This window comes from Artemia sp. Qi Xiang Cuo, chromosome 17, assembly GCF_049724085.1.
Source record: "Artemia sp. Qi Xiang Cuo chromosome 17, ASM4972408v1, whole genome shotgun sequence".
Taxonomy (NCBI): Eukaryota; Metazoa; Arthropoda; class Branchiopoda; order Anostraca; family Artemiidae; genus Artemia; species Artemia sp. Qi Xiang Cuo.
The window spans coordinates 16,598,806-16,622,604 of record NC_142810.1 but is presented as its reverse complement, the minus strand read 5'-3'; the positions used below and the strand labels follow the sequence as shown (position 1 = coordinate 16,622,604).

The 23,799-nt window shown below is 36.4% G+C and overlaps 1 protein-coding gene across 1 annotated transcript in view; it reads left to right on the top strand.

The window, feature by feature from the left end:
* The first annotated feature begins 6,253 nt into the window (after window positions 1-6,253).
* The window catches only part of LOC148941954 (uncharacterized), a 212,188-nt gene continuing 194,642 nt past the window's right edge, over window positions 6,254-23,799 (top strand). Inside the window, exons 1-2 of the mRNA XM_089103189.1 lie at window positions 6,254-6,378; window positions 18,807-19,421. Coding sequence (XP_088959315.1) covers window positions 19,359-19,421 — 63 coding nt within the window. The 5' untranslated portion in view covers window positions 6,254-6,378; window positions 18,807-19,358. The remainder of the gene's footprint in view (window positions 6,379-18,806; window positions 19,422-23,799) is intronic.

The following is a 23,799-nucleotide window of genomic DNA, read 5'->3' as shown; positions in this document are numbered from 1 at the left end:
TGTAAAGAGTTTAATCACACATGTTACAGTATCAAATGCCCTGGCAACGCTCAATCCGATAAACGGGTAGCTAAGTAGATTAATGGATATTAGTTTTCTCTCTTGGAACATTAATGGTGGTATTATAAAAAAAAAAACTGTTCTTGAAAATATACTTCATAATCATGATATTCTTTGTTTGCAGGAACATTTCCTGACCAACCACAGCCTTAGTTTACTTGACATTAGTTCCACTTTCAAAACTTTCTCGGTTGCAGCTAAACATAGTGCTTCTAAAGGCAGAGCTTCCGGTGGTATTGCTACTTATGTAGCATCGAATCTTAATTCTAGGGTTTTCTTTTCTTGTGATAGTTTTTTAGCTGTTCGAGTAGTTGAGTGCGTAATAATAAATGTGTATTTACCCACAGACTACAAAGATGAAGATTCGGAGAGAGATTTCGCTTTGGCAGTTAGTAAACTTAGCTCTTGTCTTCGTGATGTCCTTAAACTGAAAATCCCGTGTTTGATCGTAGGTGATTTTAATTGTGATTTAACCTGCGGGTTGTCTTCAGCTTCTATCCGGGCTTCTTTACTATTAGGAATATTTGGTGATGATTTTAAAGTTCAACAGAAATCTGCTCAGTTTACTTACATTCATTCTTCCTCTTGCACATCTAACTTTGACCATGTTGTGTCATATAACCTTGATATACCTTGTGTTGAGGTAGTTTCCAATTTTCAAGTTTCAGACCATCTTCCTATTGCTTCTAGTTTCAAACGAGAAGCTTCTCAGATTCCAGTGTTACAGGCTTATACTGTTCACCGGCACAGGTGGTATACTTCTCGCGATTGGAATAAAATTGACACATCTCAGTACATTGAAATTTCAGATAGTATCCTAAACAAGATCCGAGTTCCATTTCATCTTCTGCAAAAGTCTTCTAATAAAGACATTAATGAGGTTAGATTAACTCTTGATATATATTCCGCAGAAATCTGCCATGCACTTTTGTGTGCTGAAAAAAGGGCAGTTCCTCTTTAAAAAATACGTGTTGGTACCCAAGTTCCCGGGTGGTCAGGAAATCTAGTGTTGTCTGAAGCTTGTGACCGTGCTAAATTTTGGTATAACTTATGGAGAGATTGCCTATGCCCCCGTCAAGGAATAGTCAATGAATTGAGAAAAATGACAAAAAAACGTTTTGCTAAAGGAACTTGCCCTTCATCGATCTAAAATGCAGACACTTTATTCCGAGAAGGTCAGGAATTCACCTGATCTTCCGTGGAAGCTATTACCCCGTACTATCTCCTCCAATTTGCCAGACCCAAATGACATTCCATTGTCCGAGTGGATATCCCATTTTTCAAATGAATTTTCTGAGCCTGATCCTGTTTTAGAGTCACTATTTTGTGACGAGCTCTGCAAATTCATTGACGAATCTCCTGACCTTGATTTTGTTGTTACTTGTGACGCTGTTATAAAAGCCATTTCCCAACTTAAAAAGAAAGCATCTTGTGGGATAGATAAGGTGAGCACTCTACACATCATTAATGGAAGTTATCTATTGGTACGTCACCTCAGCCTTTTCATGCAAATGATAATTGTGACAGGTATTATTCAATTCTCGTTCTGCATTGGTCATCTGTCTCCGATTCCAAAAAAAGGGAAATCTGAGCAGCAATGTTCCTCTTTCCGTCCCATCACCGTATCTACTACAACATGCAAACTTTTCGAGCTTCTTTTTCTTGATGAGTTAAGACAAAAATGTTACGTTCCCCCATATAAGTTCGGTTTTCAGGCTAATCTTGGCTGTTCTCATGCTCTTACAGCAGTTTTTACTGCCCTCGTCGACGCTGAATCTTCGAGAGAAAGTATGATCCTCGCCGAACATGACGTTAGACGAGCGTTCGATTCCTTAATTCATTCGTCCATGCTTCTTCATATGGCAAGGCGAGGCGTAAACCGATCAGTTGTCCGTGTTCTCAGGGATTTATATAGGAACCTTAAAGTGCGTTTAAAACTTCCATCCTGTTTTTCCCTGCAGTCGGCTCTTCATCCTTCCCTATATAATTGCATTAATTCTCGTGTGAGGCCAAACTCTTCGATTCCCTCGAATATGCTTGTGAATCTTCAGTACCCCATCCTCGTTAAGAAAGGGACTAGACAGGGAGCTATCACTTCCCCTACCCTGTTCAATAATAGTGTCTTGGAAGCGCAGGCAAAGTGTCTTCCTTCATGCATTCTTGGGAGAATAGATATGTCTCTTATTTGTTATGCTGATGACATCCTGAATCTCAGCCGTACAATCCAGCACATTGAGCAGAATTTCAAAATCCTCAAAGATGAATATTCAAAAATTGGTCTGTCTTTTAATCCTGAGAAATCCAAAGTAATCCTTTTCAATTGGCAAAATCCCTCTACTTCTCTTATAAATATGGACGGTTCTCTTGTTAAACCCTCAGACCATATTACATACTTGGGCCTCCCAATTGGCACATCTATAGGCCAAACATGTCGTTTGCTGATTTCTCACGTTGAGCGTAAAATTAGCATTTCTTACGCTGCAATCATAAAAAGCAAACTACGTTTCAACCGTTATATTCTAGCATCCATTTACAACGCCACAGCCCTTCCTCATCTGCTTTACATTGCTCCTTTCTGGAAATTCTTTAGAGTTACAGATAAAAAGCACCTACGATCAATCTTCTTCAAATTTGCTCAATATCTTCTACATTTGCCCCCTTGGACAAGAAACCGTAAAATTATTCATTTGTATAAGCTAGCTGACCCTAATATTAGCATTTTTAAATCTTTAACCCATTTTCAAAGTAAGTTTAATCATCCATGGTCACCAATTTATTCATAATAGTTTTTTTTGTATTAATGTAATGCATATAGTCACTGTTCGTATTAATGTAATGAAGAGTTTTCTTTTGTCATGTGTTTGAATTTTCAATGTGTGTTTGTGTCCTTCTTTTTCTTCTTTTTTTTTCTCTTTTTTGTTTTCTTTAGTGATTACTCCGTCTATTGTACCTTTTGTACCTTTTTTTGACGGGCAATAAATGAATAATAATAATAATAATAATAATAGCTCTTATGAAAGCACTAAAAATACTTTAGCGTAAAGAGCGAGGTATTGACTAGGGAGCGAACCCAATCACATACGTAATAATTTATATTTGTTTTTTAAGTTTGATGTTGCTCCTTACTTTCAGTTGACAAAACTTGTTTTTTATTTAATTTTTGATCGTTTTTCTAAATAATGCTGGGAAATCCGTCGCCCCCTTCATAGCAATGTCCCTTCCCCCATGAACTTTCGCCATGGAAAGATCCTCCCTCGTAACCCCCCACCCCACCCCCACTACAAGACAAAATCCCCCCTGCAAACATCTGCTTATTTCCTAGTGATCAATACTAAATATGGGCATTAGGCAAACTTAATAGCCTGCAAACCCTTTCACTGAGAACTGTATGGGATGAAGTCAGCCTCCAAGACATAGTTATTAGGTTTTTCGACCATGCTGAACAAAATGGGTATCTAAAAATTTTAATCGGGTGACTTTGGGAAAAAATGAGCGTGGGAGGGGACCTAGTTGCCCTCCATTTTTTTTGGTCACTTAAAAAGAGCACTAGAGCTTTTAATTTCCGTTTGAATGAGCCCTCTCGTGATCGTCTAGGACTACTGGTTCGATAAGATCACCCCTGGAAAAAAAAAGAGAAAAAAAACGCATCCGTGATCTTTCTTCTGAAAAAAAAAATACAAAATTACATATTTTTGCAGATGGAAGCTAGAAACCTTTTCACTAGGATTCTCTGATACACTCAATCTGATGGTGTGCTTTTCATTAAGGTTCAATGACTTTTAGGGGGTGTGGTGGGTAGGACTACAGCCGTCCTAGCCGAGTGGATTGGTGCGCTGGATTTAGGATCCTTTGTCCGAGAGGAAGAGGGTTCGAATCCTAGTATACCCAATTATTTGGTTTGAGACGGGGGTCAGTGGCGTGACTCTGTAAGCTCAGCCAGGGTCGACCCAGCTTTAAATGTTTACCTGGAGAAATCTGGGGAAGGTAAACAGGAAGGGTATATGAAAGCAAAGGACGGTTGGCCCCCAACACTTCCCCCCCATTGCACTTCCTGGCTGAAGGGCCAAGAAACGGAGATCAGCACCGTCGGTAGGATGCCGTACTCTACTTTTTTTTTTACTAAAGTTGATGAAACTTATATATTTGAAATCAGCATAAAAAACCGATTCTTTTGATGTAGCTACTGGTATCAAATCCGTTTTCTAGAGTTTCGGCTACTATTGAGCCGGGTCGCTCCTTACTTACAGTTCGTTATCACGAACTGTTTGAAACTACTGTTCATCGAAAATTTTGACTAAATGTAAAAATTTTGAATGAAATTGTGAACAAAATGATTAAACTTTTAGATGTTTTGCGAGTTCAGGGTGCTAGAATAGGTTTGAAAATTAACGTTAAGAAGACTAAGTCGCTAAGGCTAGGAAATAAGTAAAGATGAAAAGGTGACGTTGGGTAACGAAAAGATTGATCAGGTGGGCAACTTCACTTAGCTTGGTAGTATTTTTAGTAAAGGCGGTGGGAGCAGTGAAGATGTTAAAAGTAGAATAGCTGAGGCTCAGGGGGATTTTTCACATTTAAAAAAAAGTTTGGAAGAATAGGAAGATAAGTCTGAAACCAAGATTAGAATATTGGAAGCTACAGTGATGACATTGGTCATAAATGGTTCTGAAGCATGGGCTCTCCGAAAAGCGGATGAAGATTTGCTAGATGTTTTCCATAGAAATTGCCTACGGAATGTTCTGGGTACCTGGCTGACTGACCATATTTCAAACAGTAGGCTGTACGTCTAGTTTGGATCAACCCCGCTTTCTGGGACTAAAATGAGAGAAAGGCTGAGATGGCTAGGGCGTGTTCTGCGGATGAAAGATGTCGGATTACCAGAGATTGTCCTTTTTGGCCAGCCGTCTAGGGCTAAGCGGAAAGCAGGTCTTCTGCGGTTGGGATGGAAGGATGTCATAAAGAAAGATTTAAATGAAAAGGGAACTTTCTGGGAGGCTTTGAATAGATTGAGATGGAGGAGGAGCGTGTGTAACTGTGTTGGCCTCAGGCGGCTTGGTGCTGCGGTTAGTTGTTATTAGTTGTAAAAATTTTGTCCAGCATTTTAATTTTTAAGCAGGAAAACTGAAAAAGCGGGCTTGGTATCACAGGGTCCTTTTGCACTTGGAGAATCCTTGGTATCTATCAGGAAAAAGCTAACTATTTTAAAAGCTAAATATTCTATCAGCAGTTACAGAAGGGGGTTGGGGGGGGGGATCGCCCCCGGTACCCTCCTTGTAGCGATGACAATCAATTGATCTAAAAAGGATGTTTTTCTTTTGTTTTGATCTTTACTGAGTCAGTTTGTTATCTTCGAGAAACGTTGCTTTCAAAACAGTTTTCATTACCATCTCCTATTCATTTTAATATGGATCGCAGCGGTAGTAGCTTGAATTAGCTATTTCTTTCTAACACACACCCTTTAATAACTGACTAATCACTGTCGCATATAATAATCACGATTATTATAATATTGATATTATAATTACGTTAATACGACATCAACGTTTAAGAATATTGTATCTGGTTTATACTTTATTACGTATTAAGATATTTACATTAATATATACAAGTTCTTTAAAACGCACAATTTACTTTTACTTTCACTTCTTTGTTTCCATAATGTAAATATTTTAATTGCGTTTTATTTAATTGTATGTTTAAGAGTTAAGAAAAACAAATCCGAAAAGAGGGGGGAGGGGTAAAATTCTGACTCCGGGTGTCAAAAGACTTTTCTACGCCACCGGGATCTGTGGGATTGTAAGATTTTTTATTATTGTTATTATTTGCAAGGAATTCATTTTGAAATTCAAATTGCGATCAGTTGAGCAGTTGTACATATGACACTTATAATAATTATACTTACTCAATTTCGTTATTGCAATTAATTGCATTAAGTTCTGTTGAATGCGAGGATAGTTAACTTGACAGTTATTAGTAGGGGAAATAGCAATAAAGGAATAGCTATTTTCTTGCTTTTTGTATTTAAAATTTTTCTCTTTAATTCTCAATTGCTCAAAACTAGCTTTTGCACTTAATGTTTTCAAAACTTAATTTTTAGGGGGTATATAAAAGTTGAAAAACTGTTTTCAGCTGGCCGGTAGATACCTGAAGGTATTTGAGTCGTAATAGGTTTCAGTCACGCTACGGATCTTTTATGTTTCTGTGTGTGTATACTAGTCCTCAGCTTCTTTTGTCTTATATTTCGAGGATGAGATATTAGTGATCAATATTCAGTTTAAAAAAGGATTTTATGTGGTTTATAATGATGAAATATCATAGTTGGTGAGTGACAATAATATATTCTATTTTTGGTAATTTTGGGGAAGATTCCTTTTCTGAACTAAATCTTTCAATGATCAAAGAGTAATTCGATTAGGTTCCGAATTCAACACTCGTCCAAATATAATAATATTTACCGTGACAACTGCATCCCCTCTCCCCTCTTAATAGGCCTGGATATAGCCTTTGACTATATACATTTTTTTGTTCTTTCAAATTGGTAGTATTTGCTAATATGAAAGAACTGACCATATTTCAAGCTGTACGAAAAATGGGTGATATCCCATTTTCTAGGGACGAGAGAAAGGTTGAGATGGCTAGGACATGTTCTATAGATGATTGCCAAAGATCGATTTCAGATTTCAGATTGGATTTTAGATTACCAAAGATCGTTCTTTTTGGGCATTCGTCTAGGGCGTCCCCGAATGGAATGGGAAGATGTCATTAAGACAGGGTTTAAAGGAGATTAGAACTTCTTGTAAGTATGTAAAGGGGGGGGGGGGCAGTGAATAAAATAGGATGGAGGAAGAGCGTGCTCAGCTTTGTTGGCCCCAAGTGGCTTGGTGCTACAGTGAGTTATTAGTAGTATTAGTAGTAGCTGATGAGAAGCATGTGCAAACAAAATAATGTAAACCAATAAAATAAGCAAACCCTTGCAGAATGCAAAAAATCATAATGAACGATGAATGCAACAAGTGCAAATAAAGAATACAAAATTCGGTATGAGCCTAAATTAAGGGTTATTGAGAAGGAAACATTAAAAACCAATTATTAAAAACCAATTTTTACTTCATATTATTCAGAATAATTGTAGTTTCTTATCAGAAATCATTGGCCTTAAGTTGGGCTTCTTAAGTTTTTTTTCTTATTTATTTGTAATAGCTCAAAACTGTGTTTTTCTAATAGACGCAGCATTTTATAATTCACCGGTTTGTAGAACAAAATCCATTCTAATGGCACGATTTTCAGCTTTAACACTTTTAACAAGTCAAACCGCTGTTTAAATTAACAATATTTGACAATTACCGCCTATTTCGATCTAAATCGCCGAAAATAGTAAAACTCTCAAAAATCTGCTCACTTCATTTTTGCCAATGTCTTTGTTAAGGATGTGCCCAATTTCCGTCACCTGATGTGCATCTCAGAACGCCATGTGTGCCATGCCGTTTTGCCACGCTTGCTAGAGTTTCCCCCACGCTTAGCACCACCTGGTACAAGCTCTCACCACACATGCGTGTCTAGTCTACTGGATATGTTCAAAGAAATGTGACTGATTTAACCAAAGTAAGTTACAAGAGCTACATACTCAAGGGGGTGGGATCAACCTTGGTCAATAATTTTTGGTGCTAGCCAGGAGCGAATGTCAATCATTTTTATTGGGGGCAAGACGGGTCCACATTTGGATACTCAAAGGACATGGGATGTATGATATTGTTTTCTCCACATTATTGGGGGGGGGGGCAATGCCCCCCCTTGACACCCCCAAACGATGCCCGTGGTGCTAGGTTAGGTAGTTGTCAGTATGGGGAACATTCTTAAGCACCTTTTTGAACGAACCATCAAATTGGCTTCTAGAAGGATTTTTAGCGTTCAAATCGAACCGTTGGACCGAGCCGAAATAAACGAAACGTAAAATTGACTTCTAAAAAAATTTAGTGTTCGATGCAAGGGGCTGCCCACTGTTTGAAAATCATGTACAAAAGGTGACCCGCACCATGCATGTTGGAATTGTGTCGGACGTGGTACGAAGTGTGTCATGCATGAATATAAGAGGTACGGTGTGGGGAAGGTATACCACTTGTAATGGAATCAGTGTCGGTCTGAGGTATACACCTGGTGGAGGAGAGTGGGTAACCTCTCTGTTACAATTTATTAGTTCATCAGTATCCGACACATGGTATTAATCTGCATTTTTACGAAATATTTTTGTGACTCTATAAAGGTCTAGGTCTAGAGTCTTGGTGCTTAAACTTAAAAAAAGGAAAAATTTGGACTGGATCAGAACTTGATCAGGGTCTTCTGAAAGACTCCTATAACGTCTTTACATGATAACGCTTTTCAATATAATATAATATAATTATATTATATAGACAATATAATTTTGTGAAAAACAGCAGCTATATTCTATTTTTGTTACCACTCTTATTATTTACGTGGGAATTAATAGGTAGTGTTTACCAGTTTTTTTTTGTATCTTCCAGTTTTAACAGATTATTGACGAAAAATGTGCATCATCGTGATGACATCTGCTTTTCCTCTGTTGTTTTCAAATAATTGCATTCAAAAGAACGCGCATAAAAACAGTGATATAAATCAAGTCTGGCCAAATCTGCCCTTCAGGTATACCACTGATTGTATATTATTACACCAGTATGGAATCTTTTTTTAGGCCTGTTGAGGCAGTCAAAAGGCAGTACATACCAGAGTGGCCAGATGGAACGCATTTGCGCCATTTCAGCGCTTTTTTGAGATGGTTGCGCATTGAATTGTTTGATCGCAATTCTTTGGTTACATCATCCTTGCAATTTTCAAAGTAATTTCGGGCGTTTTCCACAAATTAAATGCTTAGTACGAACTGCGTTCTTATGTAAATGTATTTAAAATCATTTTCTAGGCTTGTTGCGGTGTTTTTACGTCGTGCTTATGACTTTCAAAGTAATTTTGTGCGTTTTACACATTAAATGCGTAATACGAACTGCGTTTTTTGTAAATGTATTTAAAATTATTTTCTAGGGTAGTTCTGGTCTTTTTACGTTGTTCTTGCGATTTTCAAAGTAATTTCTTGCGTTTTCCAAAAATTAACGGCGTAGTACGAACTGCGTCCTTCTGTAAATGTATTTAAAATCATTTTCTATGGTAGTTGCGGTTTTTTACATCGTTCTTGTGGTTTTTTTACATCGTTCTTGCGGGTTTTTTACGTCGTGCTTGCGATTTTCAAAGTAATTTCATGCGTTTTACGCAAATTAACTGTGTAGTACGAACTGCGTCCTTCTGTAAATGTAATTAAAATCATTTTTTAGGGTAGTCCCGGTCTTTTTACGTCGTTCTTGCGATTTTCAAAGTAATTTCGTGCGTTTTCCAAAAATTAACTGCGTAGTACGAACTGCGTCCTTCTGTAACTGTATTTAAAATCATTTTCTATGGTAGTTGCGGTTTTTACATCGTTCTTGTGGTTTTTTAAATCGTTCCTGCGGTTTTTTACGTCGTGCTTGCGATTTTCAAAGTAATTTCATGCGTTTTACGCAAATTAACTGCGTAGTACGAACTGTGTCCTTCTGTAAATGTATTTAAAATCATTTTTTAGGGTAGTCCCGGTCTTTTTACGTCGTGCTTGCGATTTCAAAGTAATTTCATGCGTTTTACGCAAATTAGCTGCGTAGTGCGAACTGCGTCCTTCTGTAAATGTATTTAAAATCATTTTCTAGGGTAGTCCTGGTCTTTTTATGTCTGCTAGTACGAACTGCGTTCTTCTGTAAGTCGCTGTATGTAGGAATTAAAACAAACCATTTAAATATTTTATTAGAATAGAACGTAAAGACGAATCTTCGGTGCAGTCAAGAAAGGATACAATTTTTGAAATTACCGGACTAGTAAAAAGAAGTGTCAATCTTACTAGTTCAATTTAGAAAGCAATTTAGATAGCCGTGACCAGGTATAAATTGAGTTGAGTAATGGCTCTTTCACACTGCAAAGAACCTTAAAAACAAGCATTGCTTAAGGCTTTCCGTTACGTAATGCAATCTTACGGAGCAGAGTTTGTCTGTAACATAGGCAGTGCCGAGCAGTGTTGCCAGATGTCTGGTTTAAAATTTGTACCGCCATAAAAATTAAAATACGCCGAAAGCGTCATTGTTCTAGTAAAAATGCGTCGAATGAACGATTTTTCCCGCAAAAACATGCGCCAATTTGAAAATTCTGTACGTAACCGCCTCAAAAAGTGCCTAAATAGCGAAAATACACCCCATCTGGCAACTCTGGTGCCAAGTAGACTCAGGCTCTACTTAGAATTGTTTGTTGCATAGCTTTATGTTATGTTATGGAACATCATGCTTGCGATTTTCTAAATATTTTTGAAAGTTTTCTGCAAATAAAATGTGTACAACAAATCGCCTTCTTCCGCATATTGATTTATGTGGGACCTAAAACAACCCATTTAAACATCTTATTAGAATAGAACGTAAAGATGAATCTTTGGCACACGCAAAAAAAAGGGTGCGATTAGCCTACAATATTCAACAGTACCCAAGAGCAAAAAGAAGTGTCAATGTCACTAATTCAATATAGGAAGCAATTTTTATGGCCGTGACTAATTACTATAAACTCGGTTAAGTAATGGTGCTTTCACACTGCACCGTAGAAGCTTTCACACTAGCATAACTTCACGTTACATCATCTAATCTTACCCTGCAAAATTTGTCCGTAAGATAGGCACTTCCAAGTAAACTCAAGCTCTACATAGTAGTGTATAGTACGTAGGTTTATGTTAAGCTTTTGAAAAGTCAATATTGCAGCAAGAAAATGGAATTTTGGATGAGTAATTAGTATATTTTGTGATGAACTGCTGAATATTTCTTTGGAAGCTTTTGGTAATGTCGAAGATCATTGCATTTCCATCACGATAAAATAACTGTTCGGAGAGAGATATATATATCTCTATGTATATATATGGGTATATATATATATATATATATATATATATATATATATATATATATATATATATATATATATATATATATATATATATATATATATATATATATATATATATATATATATATATAAAGTCTTCTTTCTGTATTTCTGCTGAAGACGATCATAGTACATGTGATCGAAATATCTAATATATTTTTTTTTTGTTTTTTTTTCACTGTCTTATAAAACGATTTATTCCTATTCGAACTGTTATTTATCTTTTGAAAGCTTCTTGTGCTAGCTTTTTTCTTCATTGGCAAACCGTTTACAAAAGTACAGAAACGGCTTTAAAAGAAAAGTTTGGAAGTGGCTTTAGCTCTCCAAGCGAAATAAGATCACCCTCGCAGCGAAAAAAACTCACTGTTCAGCTATCTACAAAATTCACAAATCTATTATAGTAACTCATTTGCCTCTGTTGTTTTAAATAATTACATTCAAAGAACGCATATAACAGTGATGATATAAATCAAATTTTGGTAGTCCGCCCTGGGGTATGCCAATTGATTGTATATCATTAGACTAGCAAGGAATCCTTGTTTGCGTTTTGTTGACGAGATCCAGACAAAAGCCCTTTATTAAAAGTGACTGAATTATAATAATAATAAAAAAAATTAAAATAGTTATAACAAACACATTCACGTGCATACGGCTAGCAGATGAAAAATCTAAAAACCGAACTGGCCAGCATGACAAACACAAAGAAAGAAAAAAAAAATCGGTACTTGTTTAGAATCCGATAAACACGCGAGGTGTGAAGTTTCCTTAATGCTAGTGAAATAAAACAAAATAGGATGAAGCTATAATAGTTTATGGACAAGTTTGGACTATATATTTGCACATTGGGGGAGGGTGGGGGTGGGTAAAGCATAGCATATATTAACTACGTAACCTAACCTAGGTACCTTTTTTTTGCCTCTTTAGCCCCAAAAAACTAAAGTTGAAATAGTTTCCACAGAGTGAGCAACACCTTACTAGTCTGTGGAAACCCGGTTTCGAATAGCATCTTTGACATTTTATATGCGTTTCTCTTCGCGTGTTTATCGGATTCTAAACAAGTACCAAAAAATCTAAAGCTGAAGAAACAAAAGAAAGACTGCGGTCAGTAGAAGGAAAAAACAAACCAAGTCATTTACTTTTTGAATTAAAATCAAAGTTGGTGGATTTTGATGAAAATGTTGAAAGCCAGGGCTAATCATAGGCAGCGCGCTAGCGCTGCCTAAGTAAAGAACGATGTGAGCACAATGTGTTATTTTTTTTCTCCATACCCGGGCACTTCGTATCGAAGGAGTCGTTGTAGAAACTTCGAAAAGGGCTCATTCGATTGGAAATTGGAGTGGTTAGTGCCCGTTTTAATAGTCGAAAGTGATTGGAGGGCAACTAGCCCCCCCCCACACCCATCATTCCCCCAAACACATCCAAACAAAATTTTGAGATAGCCATTTTGTTCAGCGTAGTTGATTTCCAGATAGAAAATATCTTTTTGAGGGGGACACTCCCCCACAACCCTCGGGGCAAGGGTTTTAAGTTATGTCCTGGGGGCAGATAAGGTTTTTATAGAAGGCATTGTCGTAGAAACTTCAAAAAAGGCTCATTCGTTTGGAAATTCAAACGGCTAGTGCCCGTTTTAATAGTCGAAAGTGATTGGAGGGCAACTAGCCCCACCCCACGCCCATCATTCCCACAAACACATCCAATCAAAATTTTGAGATAGCCATTTTGTTCAGCGTAGTTGAATTCCAGATAGAAAATATCTTTTTGAGGGGGACACTCCCCCACAACCCTCGGGGCAAGGGTTTTAAGTTTTGTCCTGGGGGCATATAAGGTTTTTATAGAAGGCATTGTCGTAGAAACTTCAAAAAAGGCTCATTCGTTTGTAAATTCAAACGGCTAGTGCCCGTTTTAATAGTCGAAAGTGATTGGAGGGCAACTAGCCCCCCCCGCGCCCATCATTCTCCCAAACACATCCAATCAAAATTTTGAGATAGTCATTTTGTTCAGCGTAGTTGATTTCTAGATAGAAAACATGTTTTTGAGGAAGACACTCCCCCACAACCCTCAGGGCAAGGGTTTTAAGTTATGCCCTGGGGGCATATGAGGTTTATATAGAAGGCGTTGTCGTAGAAACTTCAAAACAGGGTCATTTGAGTGCAATTAGCCCCCCCCCCCCTGACGCCCTTCATTCCCCCAAACACATCCAAGAAAAATTTTGAGATAGCCATTTTGTTCAGCGTACTTGATTTCCAGATAGACAATATATTTTTGAGGAGGAAAGTCCCACACATCCCTCAGGGCAAGGATTTTAAGTTATGCCCTGGGGGTATATAAGGTTTTTAAAGAATGCGTTGTCGTAGAAACTTCAGTAAAAGCTCACTCGACTGGAAATTCAAAGGGCTAGTGCCCTTTTTAATAGTCGAAAGTGATTGGAGGGCAACTAGCCCCCCCACCCATTATTCCCCCAAACACATCCAATAAAAATTTTGAGATAGTCATTTTGTTCAGGGTAGTTGATTTCCAGATATAAAACATATTTTTAAGGAGGACACTCACCCACAACCCTCAGGGCAAGGATTATAAGTTACGTCCTGGGGGCATATAAGGTTTTTATTGAAATCTTTGTCGTAGAAACTTGAAAAGGGCTCATTCGATTTGAAATTCAAAGGACTAGTACCATTTTTAATAGTCAAAAGTGATTTGAGGGCAACTAGCCCCCGTCTCTCGCCCAACTTTTTCCCAAAACACATCCAATCAAAATTTTTAGATAGCCATTTTATTCAACGTAGTTAAAAGTTTTTGAAATTAGGTCTTTAAGGATGACAACCCCTTCCCCCCGCAATCCTCAGGGCAAGGGTTGTAAGTTATGCCCTGGGGGCATATAAAGTTTTTATTGAAAGCGTTGTCGTAGAAACATCCAAAGGGCTCATTCAATTGGAAATTGAAAGGGCTAGTGCCTTTTATAATAGTTGAAAGTGATTGGATAGCGACTATTTTTCCAAACACATCCAATCAAAATTTTGAGATATCAATTTTGTTTAACGTAGTTGAAAGTTCTGGAAATTAGGTCTTTTAGGATGATAACCCCCTCAGAGCTTTCAGTGCAAGGGTTGTAAGTTATGCCCTGGGGGCATATAAGGTTTATATAGAAAGTTGTTGTATATGATTTATAGAATAGATTTTAGTCTTCCTCAAATCCAATTTTTATATGTTTAAAGCTAAATGTTGACTTAAGATTAAATCAACATGCACTGTGATAATGCTAATTCCCAATAAGGCATCTCAGCAGTATCCCAGGAACGACTGAGGGTATTATGTTCAAACGTTCGGGGCTACTTCTGCTCTAAAAATTTAACCAAATCCAAATAGCGTAAGTGTATCCAAGCTATCAAAGAAAGTAAACAGATTTTTTTGCGAATGCCATTCGCAAAAAAATAAATGTTTTTGAAAGATATATGTTTTTACTTTTATAACTTTAATAAATCAAATAATATTAATATTTTGATTACTAAATATCAGTATATGTATATTAAACTGACAATGCACATTCATTTGTATTTTTTCAGTAAAGTGCAAATTTTGTTCTGGCCTTGGGAAGGCATAGGGGTTTTGCGCCCAACTTATGTTAATTTCTGCTTGTTTTGAGTTTGACTTGGTTAATTATTGTAATTTCTGTTCGTTTTGAGTTTCATTTATTTATCAATGCTGATTTGTGGTAGTTTCAGGCTTGGTAGATTATTTGGTTTTAGTTTTGCTCATTTTTTGTTTAATGGAGTTCTTTACTTTTCTTTTAAAAACTTATTTTGAGGAAAAAGTTTTTTTAATTAATTGGAGAAAAAACCAAGACAGTCTAAGTGAGAGGCAAAGCTGGCATAAGCATGAATGATGCGGATATTTCGCTTGGACAAAACAAGGCGTCTTCAACGCTAAATATAGAAGAAACTAAATAATAGAACTAAAGATAAAATATAATATAAGCGACTGAGTCGCTTCAATGTTCTCATAGAAGTAAATCGCAAATTCTCATGGAAGTAACTCGCTAATTCGCAAAATTCTTATTGAATTAACTGACAAATTCGCAAATTCTCACTGAAGTAACTCGCAAATTCGCAAATTCTCATTGAAGTAACTCGCAAATTCACAAATTCTCATTGAAGTAGCTCGCAAATTCGCAAATTCTATACAAATTCTTCTATAGTGCTCAAATGCAGTAGTATTAATTGTCTACATAGCTATTGCTTTGTTTTTATTATTTTGTATGGTACTTGTGGAGAATCCGGTAAGTATGCCATAATTGTATTGCGAAGATACCCGGCATTTCATATGAGACAAAGGGTTTCTCACTCCGGGAACTATATTTAAACTTCATTTTTTGGGGTTTAGGTGGAATAAAAGGTACCTACGTTGGGTTAGGTTAGGTTATGTATTTAATATATGCTATGCTTTGCCCCCACCCCCCTAAGTTGCAAATATATAGCCAATTTTAATTTATAAACTATTATATTTTTATCCTATTTTGTTTTATTTCATTACCATTAACGAAACCTCACTTTTCGCATACTTACCAGATTCTACGCAAGTACCTTTTTTGTTTCTCGTAATTTTGTATACAAATAATTCTCTGATGTTCAATCGCAGTAGTTTTAATTATTTTAATTAGTAGTTTTAATTAATGTTATAGATATTGGTTTGTTTTTAATTTCTTAGTTTAAGATTTTATTTAATTTTAGGTTTCATAGATTATTTTAGATCACATCTTTCTTCTTAACGTTGGATACGCCTTGTTTTATACAGGCGAAATATCCGCGTCGTTTTAGTCTGTCTTTTCCTTCTACTGGCCGTAGTCCTGTTTGTTTTCATCATCTTGAGAATTTTTCTCTTTCATTGTTTTTACGACTAGCAAAAAACCCAATATTTAAATTTGGAGGTATTTCACGACAATTGTAGAACTCGGGTGTCCAGAGCAGCTCAACTGAGCAGCTGTTTGTGCTGCTCAGGTGAAATAAAAATCAAATATGCACATTTGTGCAATAAATGTGTCATAGGCCGTGGCTATCAGTATATATGAAAGAGGGCATCGGTTTCATGCTCCCCTTTTGGAAATGTCGAATTTTTGCGGCTCACCTGATTTTTTTGTATATTATAATATAAATAGCTTAGTTTTGCAATATATTTAAATTATTCCTCATCCCCCCTCGAATGTATCTCTTTGAAAAAGTCCCCTGCTTGAAAAATCCCCGCTTCCAAATTTGGAATTTCTGGAATGTGCCCCCCCCCTCCTATAAAAAAAAACAAATGTAAGTAACAACTTTATAAATGAGGGACAATTTATAATAGGCATTAATAATACACATTGCAAATAATTTCTATTAAGTAATAGTTATAATAACTTTATAATAAATAATAACAATGAAAAAACAAAATAAGTAATGCCTTTCCTAAACAATGAATTATAATTAATTCATTGGCTAGTCTAATCTCTTTCATTAACCCCGGTGATTTGCCCTTAGAGGTAGCATTTCACAAAGACCTTACTGTGAGGTTGAGGGAGTAGAGGTATGGTTTCACCAAAAATATTTAAGCTAAGATCAAAAAAATTTCTGATTCGTGCAAAACTACACCCTTTTCATGGCACCACTTCACTGCTTCACTGCAGGGCACCATTTTGTAATTTACTACACAATAGCTTATAAATGTGATGGTTTCTTACATAGATGCTTTTCGCTTTAATTTGACTTGACTTATGTCCTGGACGTTCTTTTAGGTCGTGTTGCTTCCAATTCCCAAGCATGCTTTTGGATCAGTCTCTTGTATTATTTTAAGTGGTTTCCTTGTTTCATAAGTTATAAGAGGTCACTTCTAAATTTATTGCACCATCTCTTTGTGGGTTTTCAAGGAGTGTTTTTACAGCGGATTCTTCCCTCGAAAATAACTGTTACAATTAATTAATTAATTGACTTTTAATTATGTTAATTAATTAATTATTAATGTTAATGTTAATTAAATATTAATTAATTAATGGGTGTTAATTAATTATTTAATTAATTAACTGGAAAGTTTGAGTTATTTAGATCATAAGCGCGTCTGTTTCAGGGGCAGACACCGAATTAATATTTGGGGGGGGGGCACCAACGGAAATCAGTTTCTTTCGTTGTTGTTTTCGCCCCTCCCCCTCCAATAAGTGGTACATCCTTCGACCTTCTGGGGGGCACTTGTCCCTAAAACCTTTCCCTGGAATTCCCATTGTTCTGACCCATGATCAGATTCCCTTATCCTTAGGAGTTCGCTGGAAACAGAAATTTTAAAATTTTTCTGAAAATTGAGTGAATAAGAACCGCTTAATATACCAAAGCACGATTAGGGCAAATTTTGACATGCTTCGGCAGGAGATGGAGGTAGGATTGCCCAATGAGTTGAACAAGCTTAAATTCTATATTAAGATACACTTGAACAATGGTACTGAAATCGACCCGAAGGTTTAATAAAACCTAATCTTGAATTTCTTGATTATTTCTTGATGTTTTTTTCATGGTTTAGTCCGAAATTCGTAAATTTTAAAGCAAGTGGACACAAAATCTAGATTAAAAAAAAGAAGTGAATTTGAACAGTTACCTAATCCAAAACCAAAAGCCTGTTTCAATGTTTGCTTAGTAGTAAAATAATATTTGTTAGTTAAATTTAATTTCATGTAAATGAGTTTTACCCTGTCCCTAATCTGAAACTATATACCCTGAATTGTATATATGCAATGAATTTTCTATTATTTTGACCAACTGTTAAATTGATTTGAAGAAAAGAGTGACTAATTGAGAATTCAGTACGCACATACAGCTCATATATTTATTTGAAGAAAAGGGGGATGGGGGTAAAGTTAATTTCTGACGCAAATGAACCTTATATTTGGATTAAGAACTAAATTCTGACTCTTAAGGTATGTCTATTTCTTAGCTATCTCATTTATCGAAAAGTTCACCAAAACATCCTGTATTTGTTCTTTACATCTTTGATACAACTCTTCAGATAATAATTCAGAGACTTACCAGCTACCAGGGGGGCTGGTAGGCCAACTTACCACAACACTTCATCTCCGTTCAGCACCTGTGATTTTATCGGTAAGAAATCTCGCCAAACTCGTTGTGCCTTACCTTGACTAATCACTCTTTACCGTGATAGTGAGCCTCGTATTCTTGCCCTTCGTGAATTACGCCAGAAGAAATTGATTAAGTCAAACATCGCAGACTATAATTGCCTCAAAAATTCGACAAGCTTGTGTCAGACTTGATACGGGTATTCTAACTTGTACCTTTAGTAGACCCGACAAAGTCTACCCCAAGTTTGTGTATTCAGTTCTGAGACTGGTGCGAAACTAAGCCTAGAAGCGATCACTTCTTTTTGAAGTCGAAATTTGTTTTTACTTTGATAACCTTTAACTGTGAGTGAAAATCTCGGGGAAGTTGAATTTTGGAGTGTACTGATCTAGTGTGTGTGTTTAGTTTTGAAATTGGTATGTAAATAAAACTGAGTAAACCGTTTGGTGATATGTTACGTTCTTCGGGAATCGGAATGTTGGATTATCTAACCTAATGTGTCAGCTTTTATTCTAATTATGAGATTTACACAAGAAAACCTTTAAAATGCCTCGCCTGTTTCTCAAGGGAATAATTTTGCATAACTGACATTTATTTAAAGTGTTGTGACTGTATGTAACTAGTTTCAGAAATTGAATATCAGATTGTTTTTTCCAGGTTTAACCCAAGTTTGTGGATTCAATATTGAGACAATTGCACAATTAAGCCTTGAAGTACAACAGTTATTTCTCCAGCGAACGCGAACTCGATCGTAAGGGACATCCTTCAGAAACTAAACGGATGAATTGTCCCAACTACTAAGTGCCACGTGCATTATTAACTCTCATATTATGCATCTTCCCTTGCTTTATCCTGCGAAAACTAGTGCATCACTTGTTCTTATTTTAAGCTCTTTTTCTTTTTGCAACTCGCTTTTTTGTTGTGCTAAGACCGTACGTGACAATTTGAAATTGAAATTCTGAACTGTCATAACCAATAAGTGGCGGCAGTGTTTGTTACCTATCGGTGTCAATTGTAACGCCGCGGAAGGTACATCCTCTTGGTTAAATTTGACTTGGTGACATGTTAATATCCTGCCGACCAGTTAGTGTGAGATTTAGTATCTACCCGGCTGTCACAAAAGGCCACTTAGAATCTAAAAAGTGTTTTTGAATGGATACCCACGTGCTTAAGTGTTTCTCTGTGAAATGAAAGTGAAGACGTTAAACAATGTCGTTTGAAAAACAAGGAGTTCTTGAAACGCAGGGGGAATCCAAGTTTCATTTGTTCGAGGTGAGTTTCAATAAAATTATTTTCTTTGAAAAGTTCGGGGTAATTATTATTTGTTTTGGTACTCATGTATTATATATAACACAGCGCTATAGACTGTAAAAGGAAATACAAATGGAAACCCGTCAAACTGGTATTTGCAAGACATAAATGGATTGCAAAGCGTGATTACTTATTGCGTTTGCAATATTTAAACTGTTGTTTTTTTGCGGTTTAGGGGGGGGGAGTACCTAGGTTAAGTTAGGTTACGTATTTAATATATACTATGCCTTACCCCCACCCCCCTAATGTGCAAATATTTAGCCCACGTTTATTTTTAAACTGTTATAGATTCATCCTATTTTATTTCATTTCATTAGCGTTAACCAAACTTGACTTCTTTCGTGTATAGCCCTGTGTTATATATAATGCATAATTACCTTTGTTTTCCTTTTTTTGGGGGGGAGAGGTAGGGGTGTGCCGTATTTCTTGTCAGAAAAACTTCGGTAGGCCTACTTATGTACTATACCGCCAACGCTCAGGTTTACGCTATGTAAAGCTCAAGAACAAACCGGTTTTGTATTAAGAAACAATTAGCTTACATTTAGTGGAAAACAAGTAGTGGGTAACAGAAAACATTGGAGTTATATAATTTGGGCTATGTATTTGCACGTTAGGGGGGGGGGGTTAGGTTGCCCTCCCCCTATGTCTAAGGAATAGACATAGGCCTATCTTTAAAATCATAATTTTACCCTGAATACAAATATAATATTCATTTATGTCTTAAAATGAACTTCAACAACCCCCCCCCACCCTCTAATGTGCAAATATTTACGCAGAATTGTATATATGCAGTTAATTTTCTGTAAGTCACTCTTACTTTAAGTTGATTTAATTGTTTGTCTAAATAATGGAAAATTTATTGCATAGGCCTATATACAGTTCAGGGTATATACTTGCATATTATGGGGTGGGGGGTAACAATTATCTCCAACGCAAATGAATGTTATATTTGGATTCAGAATAAAATTCTGATTCTAGGTGTATGTCTATTTCTTAGCTATCTCAGTATTACGTTAATCGGAAAATTCACCGAACTTTCGAACGATCAGTTGTATTACAATTACTTATTTGTTAGCCAGTGCACAGTCGAGAATTTAGATCTACAGGTACGGGGTTGAGACAACTGAAACGCTTGAGAGATAGATGGGATATATATAATTTGGGCTGCATATTTGCATATTAGGGGGGTTCGGGGTTAAGCATAGCGGGGCTGCATGCAAAATATAACCTAACCAAAATACCAACTAAATATTTATTAAAATATAGCTACAATGTAGTTTTCCACTGAGCCGAAGCTAATTGTCTCCGTATACAAACAACAATAAACCGGTTATTATCTGATTTTGTTGATCCAAATTCTCAAGTTTGTAGTGGCTAACAGATAAGTACCCTTTTCCAATTTCAGGAAAATGGGGATAATGCCGAATCGAATAAAAGGAAAATATCCTGGGGATTTCAATTTTGTAACCTCCGATGTGTAGGTATGGTACAGCTCAAGACCGTAGCCGTTCTTTAATAGTGTCAGGGGGTGAATGTGGACTTGGAAAGAGAAGAACAAAGGGTTTAACAGAATCTACATATGCATGTAACCATATCTAGTTAAATTATAAACGATGCCTCCAGTTCACAAAAAAAGGGTTTGTGATCAAACAGTTCGTGGCAACGAACTGCAAGTAAGGACCCGGCTCAATAGTAACCAAAACTTTAAAAACCGAAATTTCTCTCTCACCAATAGATACATCATTAGAAACAGATTTTTATTTTGATTTCAAATATATTAGTTTCATTAAGTTTAGTTTTACCAATCAAAAGTTACGCGTCTGAGAAAATTTGCCTTATTTTCGAAAAAAGAGAAAAAAAGCCCTAAAAGTCATACACCTTCAATAAAAACTCCACCATTAGACTCAGCGTATCAGAGAACCCTACTATAGAAGTTTCAAGCTCCTATCTGCAAAATGTGGAATTTTGTATTTTTTGTCAGAAGAAAGATCACGGATGCGTCTTTTTTATAGGCCTATATATATTTTTTTTTTCCAGGGGTGATCGTATCGATCCAGTAGACCTAGAATATCGTAAGAGTGCTCATTTGAACGGAAATTAAAAGTTCTAGTGCCCTTTTTAAGTGACCAAATAAATTAGAGGGCAAATTGGCCCCCTCCCACGCTCATTTTTTTCCGAAGTCACCCAATCAAAATTTTGAGATAGCCGTTTTGTTCAGCATACCATAGTCGAAAATCTAATAAATATGTCTTTGAGGATGACTTAATCCCCCACAGTTCCCAGGGGAAGGGATGCAAGTTATGAACTTTGTCCATTGTTTAGCCTACATAACTTATTGGTTAATTGGAAGTATACAGACGTTTCAGTTGGGATTTTTTTCTGGTGGGGGGGGGTCGGAGGAGGAGGTTACGGGGTAGGATCTTTTCATAGAGGATGTGTCCTCGGGGGAAGGGGCATTTTTATGAAGAGGGTGCCAGATTTCCCAGCATTATTTAAAAAACTATCAGGAATTAAATTAAAAAAAAAAACAAGTTTTTTCAACTGAAAGTAAGGAGCAACATTAAAACTTAATACGAACAAAAATTATTACGTATATGAGGGGGTTCGCCGCCCAGTCAATACCTCGCCCTTTACGCTGAAGTTTTTTTAGAACTTTCAAAAGAGCTATCTATTCTAATTAACCGGCCTTTGTGATTCAGGGGTTTGTGAGTCGAAAAAAAATTCGAAATTAGCGTAAAGAGCTAGGTATTGACTAGGGGTAAACTACCTAATATACGTAATAAAAATATACAAATATAGAAGTTCGTTACGTAAGTTAATTCGTAAGTTACGTTAGAACAAAATTTCGAGAAAGCCATTTAGCCAAAACAAGTAAAATTAATATGGAATTTCATTCTGATTATTCATGTACGGGGAGCCAAAATGAAAGCTGCATTAATTGGAAAACGTTCAGAAATTAAATAAAAAAAGGTCCTTTAAACGAGAAGTAAGGAGCGACGTTAAAACTTAAAACGAACAGAAATTATTCCGTATATGAAAGGGGCTGTCCCCTCCTCAACGCTTCGCTCTTTACGCTAAAGTTTTTTATTGTTTAACAAAAATAAGAGTTGTGAGAAAGTCAAACTTCAGCATAAAGAGCGAGGCGTTGAGGAGGGGACAGCCCCTTTCATATACGGAATAATTTCTGTTCGTTTTAAGTTTTAATTCCGCACCTTACTTTCAGTTAAAAAATCTTGATTTTTTATTTTCATTGAATAGACAGTTCACATACACTGAATGCTGCCACATCTAGCTGGGAATTCATCGGGACACTGAGATGGGTAAAGCAATAAAATATACCTTTTGTTTATTTACTTATATAATTTAAATAATTCTTATTCAAATTCCTATAACTTGTTAAAAGGAAGAAAACAATGACGAAAATTATGAACATATTAGACTAGGGAACTAAGTTCATTCATTTTTTAAAATGCACTGATAACGAAAAAAACTCGAAAAGTTAAAGTCCTGCAATAATTTTCAGAAGTGTTGCAATAAAAAATAACGAAAAACGCTGTTTGAAATACATTTTTCTTCCTAGGAACAATGTCCCCCTCCCCTTGCTCTTTGAACTAAAGTTTGATTTTGTTCATATACAAGACAAAAAAAAAACAAAAAAAAAAACACTAAAACAATGAAATTCCTACTTCGTAATATGCGCCATGTTTCTATTAATCAAATTATCATGTTTCCGTTTATTTATTTATTTATCTATATAATGCCGTGCAAGTTAGATTGTAGTTAAATTGGCAATGTAAAATTGATACCATTCCCTGGCAGCAGCAGGGGTGTAATTTGCTATGGGGCAAGGGGGCAATTGCCCCGACCCCAGCTGGGATTTAGCATCTTCAAAAATCTTGCCAAAACTAAGATAGGGCTACATAATTCAAACATCCACAAATACAGTTGTTTTCTTTAGTATGCCTTTGCCTTTATGGTACATTATGGCTCATTGTTCATTTTTAACTTGGTCATTTTCACTTTACTTGGGACAATCGGCTCCAACTTTGGCCTTCCCCTCCCCCTGGATTTTGACGAGATTGCACCCCTGGGCAGCAGCTGATTTCATTCATCAGTCCACTGGGCTAGCATCAGTAAAAATGATTTTAAATGATAATTGATTAGCTCCTCCCAGAACCCTTGACAAGTGTAACTATATATTCGAAGGAATGTAACTGTGCGGCAGAAGTAGTATCTCAATGTTAATCAGGGCCGTATCCAGGATTTTTGTTCAGGGGGGGATTTTACTAATTTTTGACTTTTTTTTTGGGGGGGGGGGTACTAATTTTTGACTCAGTTT